This window comes from Mya arenaria, chromosome 17 (genome assembly GCF_026914265.1).
Source record: "Mya arenaria isolate MELC-2E11 chromosome 17, ASM2691426v1".
Taxonomy (NCBI): domain Eukaryota; kingdom Metazoa; phylum Mollusca; class Bivalvia; order Myida; family Myidae; genus Mya; species Mya arenaria.
The window spans coordinates 19,931,800-19,954,086 of record NC_069138.1 but is presented as its reverse complement, the minus strand read 5'-3'; the positions used below and the strand labels follow the sequence as shown (position 1 = coordinate 19,954,086).

Genomic DNA, 22,287 nt, shown 5'->3' with positions numbered 1-22,287 from the left:
ACAAGGTTTTTTTACTAATTGACCTAGTGACCTAGTTATTGACCGCGGATGGACCAATGTCGAACTTGACCTAGATGTTATAGAAATGATCATTCTGACCAAGTTGCATTAAGATTAGGCTAAAATTGTGACCTCTATTGTGTTCATAAGGTTTTTCTAATATCTGACCTAGTGACCTAGTTATTGACCGCGGATGACCCAATATCGAACATGACCCAGATTTTATAGAGATGATCATTCTGACCAAGTTGCATTAACATTAGGCTAAAATTGTGACCTCTATTGTGTTCACAAGGTTTTTCTACTAATTGACCTAGTGACCTAGTTATTGACGGTAATTGACCCAATATCAAACTTGACCTAGATTTTATAGAGATGATCATTCTGACCAAGTAACATTAAGATTAGGCTTAAGTTGTGACCTCTGTTGTGTTCACAAGGTTTTTCTACTAATTGACCTAGTGACCTAGTTATTGACCGCGAATGACCCAATATCGAACTTGACCTATATTGTTCTAGAGATGATCATTCTGACCAAGTTGAATTGAGATAAGCCTAAAATTGTGACCTCTATTGTGTTCACAAGGTTTTTCTACTAATTTACCTAGTGACCTAGTTTTTGACCTGGGTTGACCCAATATGGAACTTGACCTAGCTTATGTTAAGATGATCATTCTATCCAAGTTTCATTAAGATTAGGCTAAAATTGTGACCTCTATTGTGTTCACAAGGTTTTTTTACTATCTGACCTAGTGACCTAGTTATTGACCGCGGATGACCCAATGTGGAACTTGACCTAGATTTTATAAAGATGATCAGTCTGACCAAGTTTCATAAAGATTAGGCTAAAATTGTGACCTCTATTGTGTTCATAAGGTTTTTCTAATATCTGACCTAGTGACCTAGTTATTGACTGCGGATGACCCAATATCGAACATGACCCAGATTTTATAGAGATGATCATTCTGACCAAGTTGCATTAACATAAGGCTAAAATTGTGACCTCTATTGTGTTCACAAGGTTTTTCTACTAATTGACCTATTCACCTAGTTATTGACGGTAAATGACCCAATATCGAACTTGACCTAGATTTTATAGAGATGATCATTCTGACCAAGTTACATTTAGATTAGGCTTAAGTTGTGACCTCTATTGTGTTCACAAGGTTTTTATACTAATTGACCTAGTGACCTAGTTATTGACCGCGAATGACCCAATATCGAACTTGACCTATATTTTTCTAGAGATGATCATTCTGACCAAGTTGAATTGAGTTAAGCCTAAAATTGTGACCTCTATTGTGTTCACAAGGTTTTTCTACTAATTGACCTAGTGACCTAGTTTTTGACCTGGGTTGACCCAATATGGAACTTGACCTAGCTTATGTTAAGATGATCATTCTGACCAAGTTTCATTAAGATAAGGCTAAAATTGTGACCTCTATTTTGTTCACAAGGTTTTTCTAATAATTGACCTAGTGACCTAGTTATTGACTGAGTATGACCCAATATCGAACTTGACCCAGATTTTATAGAGATGATCATTCTGACCAAGTTGCATTAAGATTAGCCTAAAATTGTGACCTCTATTGTGTTCACAAGGTTTTTGTACTAATTGACCTAGTGACCTAGTTATTGACCGCAGATGACCCAATATCGAACTTGACCTAGATTTTATAGAGATGATCATTCTGACCAAGTTGCATTGAGATTAGGCTAAAATTGTGACCTCTATTGTGTTCACAAGGTTTTTGTACTAATTGACCTAGTGACCTAGTTATTGACCTTGAATGACCCAATATCAAACTTGACCTACATTTTATAGCGATGATCATTCTGACCAAGTTGCATTGAGATTAGGCTAAAATTGTGACCTCTATTGTGTTCACAAGGTTTTTCTACTAATTGACCTAGTGACCTAGTTATTGACCGCGGATGACCCAATATCGAACTTGACCTAAATTTTATAGAGATGATCATTCTGACCAAGTTGCATTGAGATTAGGTCAAAATTGTGACCTCTGTTGTGTTCACAAGGTTTTTCTAATAATTGACCTAGTGACCTAGTTATTGACTGCGGATGACCCAATATCGAACTTGACCTAGATTTTATAGAGATGATTATTCTGACGAACTTGCATTGAGATTAGGCTAAAATTGTGACCTCTATTGTGTTCACAAGGTTTTTGTACTAATTGACCAAGTGACCAAGTTGTTGACCGCGGATGACCCAATATCGAACTTGACCTACATTTTATAGAGATGATCATTCTGACCAAGTTGCATTGAGATTAGGCTAAAATTGTGACCTCTATTGTGTTCACAAGGTTTTTCTACTAATTGACCTAGTGACCTAGTTGTTGACCTGGGTTGACCCAATATGGAACTTGACCTAGCTTATGTTAAGATGATCATTCTGACCAAGTTTCATTAAGATAAGGCTAAAATTGTGACCTCTATTTTGTTCACAAGGTTTTTCTAATAATTGACCTAGTGACCTAGTTATTGACTGCGTATGACCCAATATCGAACTTGACCCAGATTTTATAGAGATGATCATTCTGACCAAGTTGCATTAAGATAAGCCTAAAATTGTGACCTCTATTGTGTTCACAAGGTTTTTGTACTAATTGACCTAGTGACCTAGTTATTGACCGCGGATGACCCAATATCGAACTTGACCTAGATTTTATAGAGATGATCATTCTTACCAAGTTGCATTGAGATTAGGCTAAAATTGTGACCTCTATTGTGTTCACAAGGTTTTTGTACTAATTGACCTAGTGACCTAGTTATTGACCGTGAATGACCCAATATCAAACTTGACCTGCATTTTACAGCGTTGATCATTCTGACCAATTTGCATTGAGATTAGGCTAAAATTGTGACCTCTATTGTGTTCACAAGGTTTTTCTACTAATTGACCTAGTGACCTAGTTATTGACCGCGGATGACCCAATATCGAACTTGACCTAAATTTTATAGAGATGATCATTCTGACCAAGTTGCATTGAGATTAGGCTAAAATTGTGACCTCTAATGTGTTCACAAGGTATTTCTACTAATTGACCTACTGACCTAGTTTTTGACCCCAGATGACCCAATATCGAACTTGACCTAGATTTCATAGAGATGATCATTCTGACCAAGTTGCATTGAGATTAGGCTAAAATTGTGACCTCTATTGTGTTCACAAGGTTTTCTACTAATTGACCTAGTGACCTAGTTTTTGACCTGGGTTGACCCAATATGGAACTTGACCTAGCTTATGTTAAGATGATCATTCTGACCAAGTTTCATTAAGATAAGGCTAAAATTGTGACCTCTATTTTGTTCACAAGGTTTTTCTAATAATTGACCTAGTGACCTAGTTATTGACTGCGTATGACCCAATATCGAACTTGACCCAGATTTTATAGAGATGATCATTCTGACCAAGTTGCATTAAGATAAGCCTAAAATTGTGACCTCTATTGTGTTCACAAGGTTTTTGTACTAATTGACCTAGTGACCTAGTTATTGACCGCGGATGACCCAATATCGAACTTGACCTAGATTTTATAGAGATGATCATTCTTACCAAGTTGCATTGAGATTAGGCTAAAATTGTGACCTCTATTGTGTTCACAAGGTTTTTGTACTAATTGACCTAGTGACCTAGTTATTGACCGTGAATGACCCAATATCAAACTTGACCTACATTTTACAGCGATGATCATTCTGACCAATTTGCATTGAGATTAGGCTAAAATTGTGACCTCTATTGTGTTCACAAGGTTTTTCTACTAATTGACCTAGTGACCTAGTTATTGACCGCGGATGACCCAATATCGAACTTGACCTAAATTTTATAGAGATGATCATTCTGACCAAGTTGCATTGAGATTAGGCTAAAATTGTGACCTCTAATGTGTTCACAAGGTATTTCTACTAATTGACCTACTGACCTAGTTTTTGACCCCAGATGACCCAATATCGAACTTGACCTAGATTTCATAGAGATGATCAGTCTGACCAAGTTTCATAAAGATTAGGTCAAAATTGTGACCTCTATTTTGTTCACAAGATTTTTCTAATAATTGACCTAGTGACCTAGTTATTGACTGTGTATGACCCAATATCGAACTTGACCTAGATTTTATAGAGATGATTATTCTGACCAAGTTGCATTGAGATTAGGCTAAAATTGTGACCTCTATTGTGTTCACAAGGTTTTTGTACTGATTGACCTAGTGACCTAGTTGTTGACCGCGGATGACCCAATATCGAACTTGACCTAGATTTTATAGAGATGATCATTCTGACCAAGTTGCATTGAGATTAGGCTAAAATTGTGACCTCTATTGTGTTCACAAGGTTTTTCTACTAATTGACCTAGGGACCTAATTATTGACCGCGGATGACCCAATATCGAACTTGACCTAGATTTTATAGAGATGACCATTCTGACCAAGTTGCATTGAGATTAGGCTAAAATTGTGACCTCTATTGTGTTCACAAGGTTTTTCTACTAATTGACCTAGTGACCTAGTTTTTGACCCCAGATGACCCAATATCGAACTTGACCTAGATTTTATAGAGATGATCAGTCTGACCAAGTTTCATAAAGATTAGGTCAAAATTGTGACCTCTATTGTGTTCACAAGCAATTGTGAACGGACGGACGGACGACGGACGAAGAGTGATCACAAAAGCTCACCTTGTCACTACGTGACAGGTGAGCTAAAAATATGGAAGCAAGAGTAACAGTTCTTTATGCAATTTCAAGCTGTCATCATGCCACTCATAGTATACGAGATATGCTCCAGACAAGTGAAAACGGGAAGCAACCGCCACCGACACCGCCGCCAACAAAAGTAACCCCTATATGTCACCTAGTCAGGAGACACAAAAAGACCCATCTGGATTAAAAAGCTGACAATTAATGTTCTAGTGTATAATACACAGAAATTTGGCAGGAATATCCGGTGTCATCCAGCTTAGAGATCCAGTCCAGGGTGTCTGTTTTACTTTATTACCCCCCCACCCCCCCCCCCATAAAATTGTTTACAAAAAGAAAGCTGATAAATGTTTTTCCGGTATGAATAATGCATCTAGATCATCCAAACGCTTGCACAAATGTGTTTACCTAACCTATTTTAGGACAGGAACCATGCTGGACATCTATCAGCTCGACGGAAAATTTACTCATCATTTTCTCAGCTACTTATTGTTTCTATTGTTTGTAAACAAAATATATTATCTTCAAATCATTATAATCTTTATTGATTTTAATGGTAAATTGAACTGACATAATATATTAAATGATTTACGCTTCAATGAATTTCGGGATTTTCCATACAGTACTCCTTTATTTTTTTACATGCGAAAAGTCTGGACAAGCACAAGTAGAATGAATTTGGAACAAAAACCTTCTATGTGAGCGTGACTTTTCACCTATGGGTATTGCCCGTGACATGTCGACTTCTCATAGTATGTCATTGACAAGTTTTTTAAAATGTCAAGTTATAGGCCTGACAAGCCCAAATAAGACAGAAAGATGGACATTGACCCTAAAAACAATTTGTCACTGCCTAGCATGGGTGGAGACATAGAAAATCTGAACCTAAAATCTTACATCAAAATCATTGACAGCCAGCGAGGCTTCCCCACTGTGGTAGAGCAGATCTCCGCGTAACTGTCTGGTCATCACATGATCACTATTCAAGGACAGCGATTGGTTGAACTTGCTCCGAGCCATCCGGATATTCCCCACCTCCCTGCATTTAAAAATTGTGATTGTTATAAGTAATATTGCAATCATTAAATCACGGGCTTATATTCCAAAAGTAAATGATTAGAAAAAAGAAGTTAAAATTCAATAACATTTAAAAACAAGAGGCACATCAGTGCCTGTGCTCCACTGGCCAAAAGGTTCAAGCAAAGACCACCTAACGAACATTTTCGTCAAGTTTCATAGAAATACAATCATCAATTTTTGAGGAGAAGTTATTTAAAAAAAAAAATTACTTTAATAGCTCTGGCTGCCATGTTGTGCAGTGGACCGAAATGATTTGGGCAATTTGAGTAAAGGAGCACCAAACAAACATTTCTGTCAAGTTTTATCGAAAAAAGGTCATCGGTTTCGACGACAAGTCGTATAAAGTTTTTTTTATTTTTTAGCTCTGGCAGCCATGGTGTGCAGTGGACTGGAACCATTTAACAAATTTTGGTTAATGACCACCCAAGGAACATTTCTGTCAAGTTTCATCAAAATCTGATCATCGGTTTCTGAGGAGAAGTGGTGTAAAGGTTTTTCCTATTTTTAGCTCTGGCTGCCATGTTGTGCAGCGGACCGGAACCATTTGGGCAATTTTGGTTAAAGGGCATCCCGATGAACATTTATGTAAAGTTTCATCAAAATCTGATAATCGGTTTCTGAGAAGATGTAGTTTAACGTTTTTTTCTATTCTTAGCTCTGGTGCCCATGTTGTGCAGCAGACCAGAACTGTTTGGGCTATTTTGGTTAAGGACTACCCAAGTAACATTTCTGTCAAGTTTCATTGCAATACGATCATCGGTTTCTGAGGAGAAGTCGTTTAAAGGTTTTTCTATTTTTACCTCTGGGGGCCATCTTGTGCAGTGGACCGAAACCATTGAAGCAAATTTGATAAAGGACCATCCAAGGAACATTTCTGTTAAGTTTCATCAAAATCTGATCATCGGTTTCTGAGAAGATGTTCTTTAAAGGTTTTTCTATTTTTTTGCCCTGGCAGCCATGTTGTGCAGCGGACCGGAACCATTTGAGCAATTTTGGTTAAGGACCACCCAAGGAACAATTCTGTCAAGTTTCATCAAAATCTGCCTATCCGTTTCAGAGGAGATGTCGTTTAAAGATTTTGCTATTTTTAGCTCTGGCGGCCATATTGTGCAATGGACCGGAACCATTTGAGCAATTTTGGTAAAGGGCCACCAAAGGAACATTCCTGTGAAGTTTTGTCAAAATCCGCTTATCAGTTTCAGAGGAGATGTCGTTTAAAGTAAAAGTTTACGCACGCACGCACGCACGCACGCACGCACTCACGACGGACAATCTGTGACGACATAAGCTCCATGGCCTTCGGCCAGTGGAGCTAATAATCGCTAAACTTATGTCAAAACTCTGCTAACATTTCCTAAAATCTTGATAACTTATTATGTTTTTTAACAAGAGCTGTCCGAGAGACAGCGTGCTTAACTATTCTGATGCTTTTAAGTTTAACTATAGCAAAGTTTTAGTGAAGCATGCATGGATTACTTCAACCTTAACCAGACTTTCAAAATTATATAATAAAGGGGAAAAAATCGCATTAATTATTATTACATGTGCAAGAACTTGATTGTTTATAGTTTCAATGCAAAAATAAAAGAACATTTTGTATTTCTCTGGATCTGACCAAAATTTTATGCTACCACTGGTCAAGAGTGGGGTGGGGTGGGGGGGGGGGGATGAATAGGAAATACAAGTTGTTTAAATTGGTAACCTGAACAATTTTGAATATATATATAAACATCTTATAAAAGGATATTTAAAGAAGTTATTCAGATTGTTAGCAAGGCTATTTTGGCCGAAAAAAGAAGAGGAAAATGAGTCTTTAACTTATAACATCAATGAAATAGCAAGCCTTAATTTTTTTGATAAAGTGATACATATATATACTGTGGTAATCATAACACCGCTTTGGAAGAGGAAACATGTTTTTAAAATATATTATCACATTTGTGTCCATTATTTATTTATGGTCATATTAAAATTGTTGCACTAATGATAATGCTCAGGGCTCTCCCGAGGGGGCGACTTGGACACCTAAAATTTCCAGACTTCGCCCATTTGTATCATCAAAGCGACATTGACTTCGCCGAAAATTTTAGCACATTGTAAATCTGTTAATCAGCGAGTATTTGGCCACTGTCCCATTAGTCAAAACATCACAATAAGCCATTCATACAATTAGGTAATCTCCTAATCCGATAATTGGGCTAATTACCAAAACATCGCCAGTAGGCGGAGCTATTGAAAGTTAACCAATCAGAATGTACATTGAGAAGACCCTGATCAAATGATATAAGTTCGTTAAAATGTGATAGAAAAGGTGACATAATTATGAAAAATCGTGTCAAGCATGAGTGAAGTTAAAAAGTAATTAATATATGTATTGAACGAACAATGCAAGACATTTAAACATTGTTGCTTTTGAAGCAGACGGTCAAAGCCATCTCTGGCCATCGGCAAGTAGGCGCTAAGAAAATCAATAACATGACGTATCACCAAATATTTTATTGGTTTTAGTGAAATGTTCATGATAAAAAATTGATTTGTAAACACAAAAAATTTTTTTTTTGCTTTATGTAGAGATTACTTACAGTAATTTTCTTCTGTCACAGTTACGATGTCAAAAAAATCTGCGAGATCGCCATTTTGTCAGAACAATTTTCTGAGTTAATTTTTCAACCTCCATTATGTATTGGTAAAATTTTCATCAAGGACACTGATTTAAATGTCATTTGGTTCTTAAATGTCAGCATATTTAAAATTATTTCGCCAGAGACAAGTAAATAACAGCATAACTGAATGTGACATTCGTACCCTATCCCGAACATACCAAAACAAGATTCATCCCCCAACTATATTGACAGTTCATTCATAAGGTCATTTTGATTATTTCAAATCCTTAGCTGTCTGTTTTTGTTTCATTTTAGATGCTATTTTGGAGATAAACTATGTTACATTGACAAATACACTTGTGCTGAGCCAAAAATGATACATTGTTTTATGAACATTTTATATAGTTATAGCAATCAATTTTAATGTGAATTTAAACTTAAAGTCTCCCCACTTCTCCCTAAATTGACTCACTTCTCCCAAAATTTTCAGCCTAGTGAGAGCCCTGATGCTTGGCAGAGTGCGCAAAGTATAACACTTTCAATTAATAAACTCTTTCGATTGTGTACACGGACCTTTGAGGTATGGACCTGGGTCAAGGTCACTTCACATCGTCTCAATGAGGACAACATTTGTACCAAAGTATATGGTAATCTATCAATGCATATGTTATGTTATAGCGCGGACACACCCATGTATACTCTGACCTTTAAATTTCTCATGTGACCTTGACCTTTGAGGTATGGTCCAGGGGCAAGGTCACTGCACATCATCTCACTGATGACAACATTTGTACAAGAAGATATGGTAATCAATTAATGCATAAGTTATAGCCCGAACACAAGTGTGTACTCTGACCATCAAATGTCTTGATTAACTTTGATCAATGTGGGACGGACCCAGACAAGGTCACTGCACATTGTCTCAATGAAGTCAACATGGTAAGTTAAAAGGTAATCCATCAATGCATTAGTAAGTTGTAGCCCAGACATGAAATGTTACGGACAGACAGAAAGACAGACAGACTGTCGGATGGACAGACGAAGTGCATTCCTATAATCCCCTGCTCACTCTGTAGCGAGGGATTAAAAAATGTGAATTCTCATTGGAAATTTTACCAAAATGATGTTTTTTTACACATTGATTTTCATGACCAGTAAGAGTAATTTTTAAAGCAAACAGGATATTTCAGATAGGTGAAATGTCCATATCTATAATTCATGAATATCAAATTTCGGCCCCAATCCTACTTCTAAACATTTATTTTTCTACAAATTAAAAAATGAAATAGCTGTTTTTTTTATCATTTAATCAATTTATTGGATCCCTCAACTGTTTCCGTATGGAAAAGTTGACATCCTTTAATCTTATCTGTCTATTCTTGAAGCATTTTTTATCACCATTCTCTGATTCTCAGCAAAGTTTTACCAACCTAAAAGCCTGAGCGAGGCTAGTGCAAGCGTCCAGGTGATCTGGGTCCTTGCTAAGCACTTCTTTGAACACCTCAATGGCGTTGCGCACCTTGCCGCGGTAGTACTGAGCCAGACCGAGATAAAACAGATTCGATACCTCGTCTGCCCCGCCACTGTCCAGGTTACGCTTGAAGTCATCTTCAGCTGCCATGTAGTCCTGAATACAAATACATTGTTTCATATGTTGTTTCGTTAATACTACTTTATTTAAGCTTGATTGTGATGATAGCTGAAAGCTTATTTGAATCACTCTTGAAAAACAGAAATGAAGTCCTTTCAGAGAGGCCTTGAAAAAGAACCCTTGACAGGGATTGAACCCCAACCTTTTTGTATGCGTGGCGGAGGTTTAACCCACTAACTTAATTTTTAAGTTTCAACTTAATGCTCATGTTTCTTAACCCTTTAGCACATAGGCAAGTGGCCAGATTACACCTCCTAGTCAATAGCCAACTTACTGATAAGCAGTCCCTATCGGTATAGGAATTTTAGGGAATCAAAAAGAGCAAATTATTACAGCAGTATGACCTTAAACTTAATATTACTCCAAATAATTGTGGCCAAATCTTTTTTATGTCAATACATTTTTTTATAGATAATTATTTTTATAGATAATTAAATTATCTAATAAATGATGTCAATTATGAAATATAAAATTATTTTATTTCATCTGTGAATGCATTTCCAAGATGGAATTGTTACATTTCTTTAAAATGTCATAACTTCATTAAATCAAAGGGTAAAAAAATGCTGGGATCTATCTAAATTTTATTACCCCTATCATAAAAAAGACCCATCTGGATTAAAAAGCCGACAATAGATGGTCTCGTGTATTATACACAGAAATATGGCAGGAATATCCAGTGTCATCCAACTGAGAGATCCAGTCCAGAGTGTCTGTTTAACTTTATTACCCCCTCATAAAATTGTTTACAAAAAGAAAGCCGATAAATGTTTTCCCAATATGAATAAAAAGATCTAAATCATACTAAACGCTTGCACAAATATGTTTACCTGACCTATTTTACGGAACCATGCTGGCCATCAATTAGCTCAGCAGAAAATCATTTTCTCAGCTACTTATTGTTTCTATTGTTTGTTACACAAAATATTATCTACAAATAATTATAATCTTTATTGATTTTAATGGTAAATTAAACTGACGTAATATATTCAATGATTTACGCATCAATGCATTTGGGGATTTTCCATACAGTACTCGGCCTTGAGGTCACAGTGGATTTCACACCTGCGCTTGGCAGTATAAATAATTACCTTCAAATTTTAGCAGATGATATTTTCAAGGGAAAATCAATACACAAAAGGTTAAGCTTCAGTTTTATAAACATCCGGGATATTGTTAACTAAAAGAAAGATGCAAAATTGTAGTATTGAAATGACCCTATCGAAATATAAGGGAGATGCGTATACATCCAGTAGTGTATAGGGTCGGCCAGATGCGTTTACATCTGCTAATGAGCTATGTCGGCCTATCTCGTATACATGTGCTAAAGGGTTAAATGAGAATAGTATTTATTTTATGGTTTATTTTTGTAGGAAATGGCATTTTAATTCATAATTGTTTTCATTCTTCATAAACAAGTTACTCCATTACAAACAGTTTTGGCTAAATCATACTCTGTTTTATGTATGTCATACATTTATATCATAAATGACATAGCCTTTATGAAATGCCATCACATATTTATTATATCTAACAAGTGTAATAATTTTTGACATGATGTCATTAAAGCGTTAAAAATATGCGTGCTCTATAGTAGCAGTTTATGTATGTAGCAGACATTGCAAAAGTTCTTAAAAAATGTAAGCCATTCAAACAGTGTCTGATATTTTGTCATTCTGAAAAAAATTGCCGGTCTGATAAATTCTGTTTTAAAACTTACTTTTTCAAACCTTTTGTTGCTAACTTTACATTAACAAGGAATAAACACATATAAAGATACTAACCAATATATTAATAAACCTGCTTGATTGATATTGTTTGGCACTTAATTGTAATGGGAATTGGTCAATTTGTTGGCTTATTTTTCAGAATTTTTCATTAAATAACATGTTCCAAAGGATAATATTACTGTTTGGAACCTTTGGAAGTATTATTTGAAACATTCAAATGTTCATGACAAAATTTTGTCATTTTAGCATTTCAAAACATCGCACAATATATATATTATAAACATTGGTAATGTATTGCAAAGGGAGGCAAATGCTGCATGGTGTTTGACCTATCACAAATTTAGTTGAAATGATTCAAAATTAACAGGATCATCAGACCAACCTTAAACGAAATGTCTGATTTAGTGCTGTTTATCATCAAGTCAGTAATTAAGTGTTATAAATAGAATATCTCATCTGTGGTTATTCCATAGAACCTTGATCAAACTTACCAAAAATTAGTAAAATCTCAAACAAAACCCTTTAAAATTAATCTGAGATAACTCATAATTCCAGTGTACGAATTTCGGATTTGATTCCACTAGCCCATTCGGGCTACCAGATAGGAAATTTTACTAGCCCAAAACCAATTTCACTAGCCCAAACTTAAATATTATAAAGTATCACTTGTTCATAATAATTTTTGGAAGTTTAAATACGATTCCACAACGATTTTGATCATCTAATCAAGCACATTCATACAGTTTCAATAAATGTTCCCCAATCTGAACAATGCGTCAATAATAAATTATAGTCATACATATATTAGTGTTGTCATCCAAAGTTCAGTAACTAATAAAGTTTTCAAAAAGGTGATAAAAAGAGAAAAATATTTTCTGAACATATCATTTATTAGTTTCTGAACATATCATTTATTAAATGGAAAAAATTATGCATGTACTTTAAGCTCCGTTATCCAATGCATCCTTGTCAAATCCAATATCCACCAGCAATTGTGCAATGACATTTTTCTCTTTTCAACTTTCAGTTTCACTTTGAAGTTTCGGGAGAAACAACAAAAATATATCGATGTTTATATTGCCAATATTTCTATAATTGTTCTTTAAAATAAATGGCAAAGCAATTCAAAGGTATAAAATAGAACCTTACTGTACTGTACACTGACAACGAGTACTTTATCCGACAGTTTTCCTTTCACTTTGATTAAATTTGTCAGGAAGTAAACGGGCACCTGTTTTCTGTGCATTTAAGACGATGTTTATAGAATGGTTATTTTGTGTTCGCATTAAAAACTTAAATATCTTTCTTTTTATTTCAGCAAATAAATAAAATATATTTAAACGAAATAAATAAAATATCAATGTTGATATTGCTATTTTAGCATTGTTGATTTGCATTGTCATCAAAGTTGTCGAAACTGCCGATGTTATCCGTTAATTTACATAATGGGGGGCCGGAACAGAGATAAATTAAAAATGTCTTGCTGGGGGTGTTTTTGGAGTTCCAATTGTCTTGGTGGGGGGCGTTATGGGAGTTCAAATTGTCTTGGTTGTGGATAGTAAACTACATATTTTGTGCTGTATATCGTCAAATAAGTAATAAAGTGATATAAATAGAATATCTCATCTGTGGTTAATCAATACCAATTTAATCAAACTTATTAAAAATTAGTAAAAACTCAAACAAAGCTCTTTTAAATTAATCTCAGACAACTCATAATTCTGTATATAAAGACTTATGACATATCTGCTTGTAGCTGATTAACTAGAAAAAACACACAAACAAATCACTGTACTATTGAATGAAAATATGCAATTGTGTTTCTTTCTAACCTGCAGTAGAAGGTAGATAACTCCCCTTGCAAACAGTAGTTTACTGGAGGACTTGACGTCAATAGCACGGGACAGGTCTTCTATGGCCAAACCATATTTACCAAGCGCCAGGTAGGCCTGAAATAATAGTATTAAGACTTAAGGCATACATGACCATGCGATGATGACAACTTTCAGTTTAAAATCAACATTAAAACCAGTTTACAGTCATTGAATTTAGTCTTTTGTATGAACAAGTCCGAATTCATATACTATTGCTTGGCATTACATTTTTGAACAACCCCTGCAGCTGCTGTATAAAACCCAGAATTTAAGCAAGCTTAGAAAGCTGACCAGTATAGGGCTTGAGACGTTGTGCTTATTTCGACCACTGAGTCAATATCGGGGACTTTTCAGCAAAAAAATGAAAGAAGTTTTAGCCTTCATATTTTTAGGAAATTTCAGTGACTTGCATCACTGTTTATCGATTTTTGTTTCATCTTCACTTATATTTTTTTTTTACTTTCATTGCTCTCATTGTGCAAACAACCATTTTGATATTGCCTTTGTACTGTGACACAATGTACTTAAACATGTGATACAGATTTATTTATTTTACTTCAAGAGAATGGAAGGTGGTGTTTGTAATGTATTGAAGCTGCAAACTCACAAATTTATTGTTTTGACAACTTATTATTTTTTTGTCTTTTAATGAGCCAATTTTTGCATATTGTCTGAAAATCAGTAAAATAAGACTGCTGACAAAAGAGCAGACTGCAATTTATCCTTTAACTTTGAAAATTGATCTTTTATGGCTAAAAAAGTAACGCTTTAAGAAAAATGAACTTTTCGGCAGTTTTTCCAAACATTTGAGATTTGCTCTATTTTGAATTATCTAATACAACTGAATTCAAAGCATTGTTGCCCAAATCAGCAGATTCTGGGACAACTTTTTAAAAAAATGTCAAAACTGAAAATCTGTGAGAGTGCAGCTTTAAGAGTCTGTCCTTTTTCAATCTTAATTTTTACAAAACACATCACTTTTATAGACAACTCTTTCTTAAGCCTTTTTGCCGGGCCCAGAGATAGTATATATATCCTATACATACCTCGGCCCGTCGTTCGTACGCCTGTATGAACTTCTTGTCCCTATCCAGCACCTCACTGAAGTCTTCAATAGCTCGTCCAGCATTCACCAGGTCCTGGAACACAAAATAAGTTTATAATATTTACAAAGGTAAACACAAAGATAGAGTCTAGTTAAAAAGTCTATTTTTTTTACACTGAGTTTGCTGTTGGTCAATCAGTAACCTCTGATTTGACTTTTGCCGTTTCAGCTGAATGGTTTTAAAAAATAGTATTTTATCTCATATTTACTTCAACACTAATGCTTATAAGAGTTTTTTCAAAATATTTCAGAGACTTCAGGAAAGCTTAAATGTTGTGTTTCTGAATTAACAACATGTCAGAGCATATGCATTTTATCACTAACGAACATTCTGCTATTGCTATCATTTTTGTCAGCCTCACATAGGATATTTCAGTCCCATTTTTTACAAAGTCAAGGCAGTCATCAAAATTAGTCTCATGGATGAACAAGTCCGAATTCATATGTACTGCTTGGTATTACATTTTTGAACAGGCCCTGCTGTATAAGACCCAGAATTTGAGCAAGCCCACAAGCATTTTACCAGTGAGGGCTTTCATGCTTTTGCTATAATTTGACTTCTGTCAAATGCCAGATAAAGTGAACTGTCACAAAAATCACAAGTGCATAACTTTCTATGCTGACTTACATTCCTATGAAGTTACATTGTTTAAGGTGCCACAGTTCTGGAACTACAAGCAACACAAGAATTTCTGACCATTTTTAAAAGAGCTATACAATTTTTTTTACCCTTTTTGCTTAGTCAAGGGCCATAACTCTTGAAGACAAAGCAAAAATGTCAGGCTGGTGCAAAATTTCCCATGATAAACAATACGAATATGAAATTGCAATCCTATGCAATACTTAAATTTACATATGACAAATCATTTTGTGACGATATAATGTAAAGAGATGCGACATAATAACACTATATTAATCATTGTTCAGCGTATCATATGTGTGTTTAGCAGATAACATCTAAATGATTAATACCTTTTGATTATTTCCAAAAAAAATTTGGACCACTATACATAGCTTTGCTGACAACTTTTGATTTCAGTTTGCCTTTAAATGGGTAGAAAGTAAATAAATACTTGTAGTATACTACAGTGGTCAAAATTAACACAAGCCCGCAAGCCCTGCACTGGTAAAATGTCTGCTGGGCTTGCTCAAATTCTGAATTTCATATTACAGGGCTTGTTCAAAAATGTAATGCAAAGCAATAGTATAAGAATTTGGGCTTGTTCATCCTAAAGTCTAATTTCAATGACAGAGTATACATAAATTGTTAAATAATATTTTGTTTTGTGTATATACATACAGGTAAGGGCCGTCTTCCAATGAATTTGGGGGTCAATAAAATGCCCCATTATTCCAAGCCATGGAATATACTTTTCCGAAAATATTGATTTAAATTTCCCTCAACAATCTCAAAATATTTTACCATTGAAAAAATAATTGCGGAACAAATTTAAAAAAAAAAAAAATATTTATTAGTGACACAACATTGGGTAATTACTATGTTTTGATACGTTAAGCATCAATTTGCTAAAAAAAATCTTCCAACTTGCAAATTCCCCTTTTTTTAGTAAAAATAATGCTAAATATTTTTTGAGGGTGCCAGCCAAATCCCCAAACGAAGAAAGACAACTTTGCAAGTCATCCAAATGTTGTTGCCTACCCTGAGTCCTCTCTTTGAGTAGGCCACACCTCGTAGGAAATAAGCAGCATGTGCATTGGGTCGGTTCGCAATGAGACTGTCAAATGCCTTAATCGCTGCATCAAGGTTGTTGGAATTCAACAATACTATACCTAAACCTGGAATGATATATTAAATAATTTACATCAGATAAATGCTTCAAATTCAAATTCTTCAAATGTGATTCATACATACAAACTATAAACTGCTATAATCCATTGATTTGCCGGTTTTCACTCATTTTGATGACGCTTGACCGATTTCAGTAAAAGCCCTGGCTAAAAAATCAGTCTGATTAAAAATGATATAATATTTTTTCATATATATATAATTTCAGTCCAAATGGCCATGTCAGAAGAAAATGTAATACAAAAACTTTGTTCATCAATCACAAGTTCCCAAATTTTGCCCAATAAATGTGTCAAGATTAGTGATGTTCCGATGATCGATTATAATCGAAAATCGATTGGTTGGGCCTGAAATCGGCGACAATCGATAGTATTTAGTTTTAATCGATTATCGAAAAAAAATTAGTAAGTGTTCAGATGTTATCTTTAACAAAATGGCTGCTTGAAAAATTCAATGGGCAAGAAAATGAACTATTTTTTATACAACAACACTTAATAACTTCAATCATAGACATAAGGTATACATATAATGATTAAGAGTTTAATACTGTACATGAATAAAACAACAACTCAGGTACTATCTAGTATTTTAAAAACCGATTGTACTATTGATAATCGGTTACTTGAGTGGAACCGATCATCGATAGTAAAATTGCAACCGATTCCAAACACAAGTCAAGATAACCTATAGACGAATTCGACCATGCTGCTAATCCGCTACGATTATGAATTTATATTTGTCAATTGGCAAATGCTTGTTATCGGTCAAAACACTTTGAAGATCACAGGAGACATAATTTTACAAAACTTAACCTTTAAGCTATCTATTAAATAGTGCTGAAATCCGTCCGATTACAAACTGCTAATGCCGCCAATCATTACATGAAATTATGCTGCGTGTAAGTCATTCCACTTGTGGATTACCAAACTAGTCGAAATGGTTATGCCAAAAGTGTGCTATATAATTAGTATTCAGTGTTTTTTATTTTTATCAATTATTTTATGATCCCTTCCTGCTAGATTCAATTCATAAACTTACAGGGGTTTATTGAAAAAAGAGCATCATTAAACATACACAACAGGCCCATGACAAGGGCCCATGCTCTACTAGCATGACTTTTTTGGTAATTTTCAAATTTTAAGGGGATGTAATCCAGTCATGTATGGGCAATTCTGGCTGGTTAAAAAAAAGAACTGAGCTCTCATTGATATCAAACTACCGTTGCTTACAGGCCCACGCACAAACGACAGACACAGTGCTATCGTCTAGGCCCCTTTAGCTTTTGGCAAGTACAGCTAAAAACTATTAAACCAATAAAAACACATTCCAGCGAGGGTTTTTTCCACTTTTAAGGGAATGGTCGCACCCTTTGATAGTGGGAAAACAATAGTGTTGTTTTGGCAAAAAGGGGGAAAATACTAAAATGATTTAATGTTCAATCTGTTTTCAAACAACCTAACATATTAATGAATGGCATTATATTACCACATTGCTAAATGTTTTGAGGTGAATGCTGTTCCCCAAATAAAAAAAATAAAAAAAATATATTTTTATATATATATATATATATACACATATACTTTAAGGAGGGGAATTTCGACCCCAACAAGGGCCAAAAAATCACTGCATTCATACCAATATTTTTGTCAATGTCCTCGTCCCCAGTAGCAAAGGGTAAGAATCCTTTCATGAAAATCTGTTCCCCATAGTCCTGAAAACAAACACATATTATGTATTTAAATCATAAATGACATCATTATCATGACATTAATAATAAATTATGTCATTATATATATGTTTCTTATATCACTAGAGTAATAACTCTTAATTTAGTATGTCATAAATATGGAGCATTGTAATTTGTAAATTATACTCATTGCATAGCGAATTTAAAATTGCGTTTTTTTGTATTTTGCACTTCTAAAAATCAAATTGGTATCATTATTTAAATAAAGTATCAACATTTATACATCACTTGTATACAAAAGTTAATAAAAACTCGCCATTTTTTTATCAATTCAATTATTTTTAAAAACTTGATTATAAAATTTCATATTGAATAACCATCAATGTAATACCCTCCGAAGATAAAATAACAGAATGGTGAATGGTAACACAAGTACCAAGTTGACTTTAGTTGAGTGATCATCACAGTTCATCCACATAACAAAACGAAATCATAATCAATATTTTATATCATAAGTTTTGATAAAGCACCATGTATATATGTTCAAGAATTGAAGATTCTGCAAAATAAATAATAAATTGTATAACATATATTATGTATCATATATTAAGTTTATGACAAAAGTTGGCTTAAAAAGTATTTCAATGTTTATGTAATTATGTGTGTTGTTTTGTGCCACTGTGGGACTCATTGTTTGAGTGTCTGTTAGTCCTTGCAACTTGTACCAGACTTGTGACTGGTGCCTTAAAAGAAGATGATAGTTGAATATTGAGCTGCTGGGCTTATCCCTGTACATGTAGTTACAGGGCTGTTTTTCTAGTGACTCGAGGGCCAAAAATCAGCTCAGTTCCCAACTTTCATGAAGCACATTTTTAACCTGTTGTTTGTGTTAAAATTCCCTTCCAGACTGTCTCTTACATTAGGAAACAATAGCCAAGGTAGCAGCAATGTCTTCTGTAATATCACCATTATAGGTTGTCACTAGTGAAACTGTTAGAATCTATTTGTATGATTGTTACCATGTATTATTTTAGACACAATAATAAATAAATACATGTAAGTGATCTTATGATGGGAATAATGCACCAGTCAATTGCAACCACGCCCCCCCCCCCCAGGTCTGGGGGTATACCCGGGGATATGGGCCGTGTTTTAACTTTTCAGGTGGCCCCGCAGTGCCAGGTGAATGCGGTGGTTTTGTCTTCACTTTAAATATAGCAGGGAATGGGCCTTACCTAGGGTCTCTGGGGTGCGAGGGCATTTGGTGGGGATTTTACCATCTGTTTGTTCCCGAACGGCGGTGATTTTAGCCAGGGTTGGCTGGACCGAAAGTCAAAGTCCCCGCTATTCCCCGGACCGAGGGGGGCCGTGGTTACAATTGACTGGTGCATAAGTAATATTGTTTTCATTCAAATGCCAGTTCCAATGACAAAAATCTCTTTCGAAAGGGCCCAAACTCCTTTTCCCAAAAGCAGAAAGACAGCCATAAGTTTTTTCTTGCATTTTTGCATTGTAGTTTTGCCTTATAGGGCACTGTAAGTTAATCTAACTGTACTGGAAACAAACCTCTGAAATTTTGTAGCAATTATCTTGCTCATACTTTCGACAGATACTCAAGTCCGAGTTGAATGAACATAGACCAATTGGCAGGTCATCTCGACCGGAATCTGAAAAATAGATTTCAATTATGAGAATATAAATGGTCCATGGCAAAATCACCATGGCATAGTCATAAAATTGTTTTCAGAATAAGGGTTTCCAGGGACTGGGCCCTTACTGAAGTGTACCAGTTTTAAAATCTAGATGATCCTTTAAATCATCTAATGATTATGTTTGCAAGCATGGAAATAAGTCTGAAAGTGAAAAAAATGAATATAATTTTTTTTACCAAATTTTGGAGTTATTCAGCCGCTAGCCTAGGGAAAATTAAGAAGCCGAGAGAAAACATTATTTTGTAACCTGAATAGTTTTTATACAATATTGTCAATTATCCCGAGGCTGTGATCATCCTCACATTTTTGTTGGCTGTCATGTTAATTAACAGCAGATTCTTTCTCAAGCCTAATCGTATATCAGGGATGGGCACACACTACAAATTTTAACATTGACATTGTTCATCTACCCATTTGAAAAACATAAACATAACCTGTGTGCATGCACCAATGACGCCTTCCACGATGTGTGTTAGAGATTGCTCATGCTCACAATGCATATGTTTATATATATACATTAATGATTAGACCAATCATGGTATGCGGTTATAGAAATTAAAGTAAATTGAATCTAGTACTAACCAATCAAATACTCACAGCCGCACTTAAATCATGTGTTCATTATAAATCACGGTTATTTTTAGAAATCAGCCTTATCAAATTAAAACATGTAGTAGAAGTACAGAATTTTGTAGGAGTCCATTGGCTGCCAAAATTGGTATTTTAGTAAAAGCGCGGGCCAAAAACGCCAGTCCCAGTTCTCAGATTACATGTTTTTTGCAGACTGCAAATACATAGACCGAAAGTAACATAAAAAAAATTGAAGGCCAATACAGTAATTGCTCAAATTCTGTATTTTATAAAGCAGGGCTTGTTAAGAATGTTTATGCCAAGCACTTGTGTCAGAATTCAGACTTGTTCACCCAAAGACTAATTTCGATGACTGATCTAATGCCACAAATTGCACAATTCTTCAGACATGCAGCACTTAAAAGTCTATCAGCAAAAATGGTTTAACCAGCCTCGGGCCTATGCGTTTGTGCATTTTGTACAATATTAGTTATAACAGTGTTTAATGTATATATTGCAGTAATGTTGACTGTGGCCAAGTTTGTTGTGTAAGGTCTCATACACATTGACAGCTAACATAGTCACTAGAGAAATGACAGTTGACTGTCCTCAAGATGAAACAAAGGTATGAGGAGTATCTTACAACATTCTGGGGACAATTCCTTGTCTGATATGTAGAGTACAAGGTTGGCCCTGAGTGCTGTCAGGTCTGGGGCGTTGTTAACGGCGGGGTAGGCACACAGCGAGCATGTCTCGCTTTGCGAGTCCAGCTTCTTCATCTCAAACGTCTGTGTCCGTCCGTCCTCGCCCTCTACCTTCACGTTCGTAACCTCACACATCAGATCTACAAGTTCTGATGGTGGAAACAGCACGGAAATCAATAAAAACAAACTTGTAAACTGTACCCGCGCCATGTCATCGTCTGTAGCTCTTTCTTACCTTTACCAATGAAGAGGAATCAGGAGGCAGTCAACAGTTTCGTATGATAAGCTGAAATTTGGAGGTAGTCAAAGGTTTGGTATCAGCACATACTCGACGGTAAAAAGTGATGAACGAAAATACTTATATATTATTTTGTTTTGGTTGATAATATAATGTTCCTTAAATAAAGGCTATTGTTTTACTTTGAATTTGAATGATTAACGTCTATAAACCGTATCGAATTATGGGTTAACAAACTTAACAAACGGTTATAACTTTTTCCAAGGTTTTTTTAAATAAATAATTATGTGTGCAAACTGCTGGTTTTGCTTAGTACATGATGATATTGAGATGGTTTTATCAAAAGTATAGCAACTTAATTTTTAGTTACGTCATATCATTACCGAAAATAACAATTCAAATGTTCAAATTACATTAATCATTATTTTTCAGGGGCGGATCCTGGATTCGGCGTTAGAGGGGGCGTACATGCAACTTAGGGGCGTAAACCTTTTGATTTGCGCCCCTCCCTCGGAACCTAAATTTATTTGGTTTAATTTGTTGGTACTTAGAGTTTGGGGGCACTCCCGGAATCAAAATTTACAATTTCTAGTCCGAAATGATGCATTTTTAACATAGTTTATGATTTTTTTTCCTATATTGAAATAAAAAGTAAACTTGGACGATTTTAGGATCCTCTGGATCCACAAGTGTTTTTACCTATTGCTTGATTGAGTGATTTATATACTGATTAATTGACTGACTGATTGGTTAATTGGTTGGTTGGTTGATTGATTGCTGTTTATTCAGGTTAGGACACACTCAAT

General features: G+C 35.0%; 1 protein-coding gene across 4 annotated transcripts in view; it reads right to left on the bottom strand.

Moving 5' to 3' along the window:
- LOC128223709 (tetratricopeptide repeat protein 13-like) overlaps positions 1-21,458 on the bottom strand; it is a 69,653-nt gene extending 48,195 nt beyond the window's left edge. For all 4 annotated transcript variants that reach the window (XR_008259331.1, XM_052933035.1, XM_052933036.1 and 1 more), the window contains exons 1-8: positions 21,183-21,458; positions 19,824-19,924; positions 18,206-18,281; positions 16,424-16,560; positions 14,705-14,797; positions 13,617-13,733; positions 9,834-10,030; positions 5,618-5,759 (exon numbers count right to left, since the gene is read on the bottom strand). Coding sequence is in view for 3 of the 4 variants with exons in the window: in XM_052933035.1 (XP_052788995.1) it covers positions 5,618-5,759; positions 9,834-10,030; positions 13,617-13,733; positions 14,705-14,797; positions 16,424-16,560; positions 18,206-18,281; positions 19,824-19,924; positions 21,183-21,453 (1,134 nt within the window). In the remaining variant the exon portion in view is untranslated. The remainder of the gene's footprint in view (positions 1-5,617; positions 5,760-9,833; positions 10,031-13,616; positions 13,734-14,704; positions 14,798-16,423; positions 16,561-18,205; positions 18,282-19,823; positions 19,925-21,182) is intronic.
- Between the last annotated feature and the right edge of the window lie 829 nt (positions 21,459-22,287).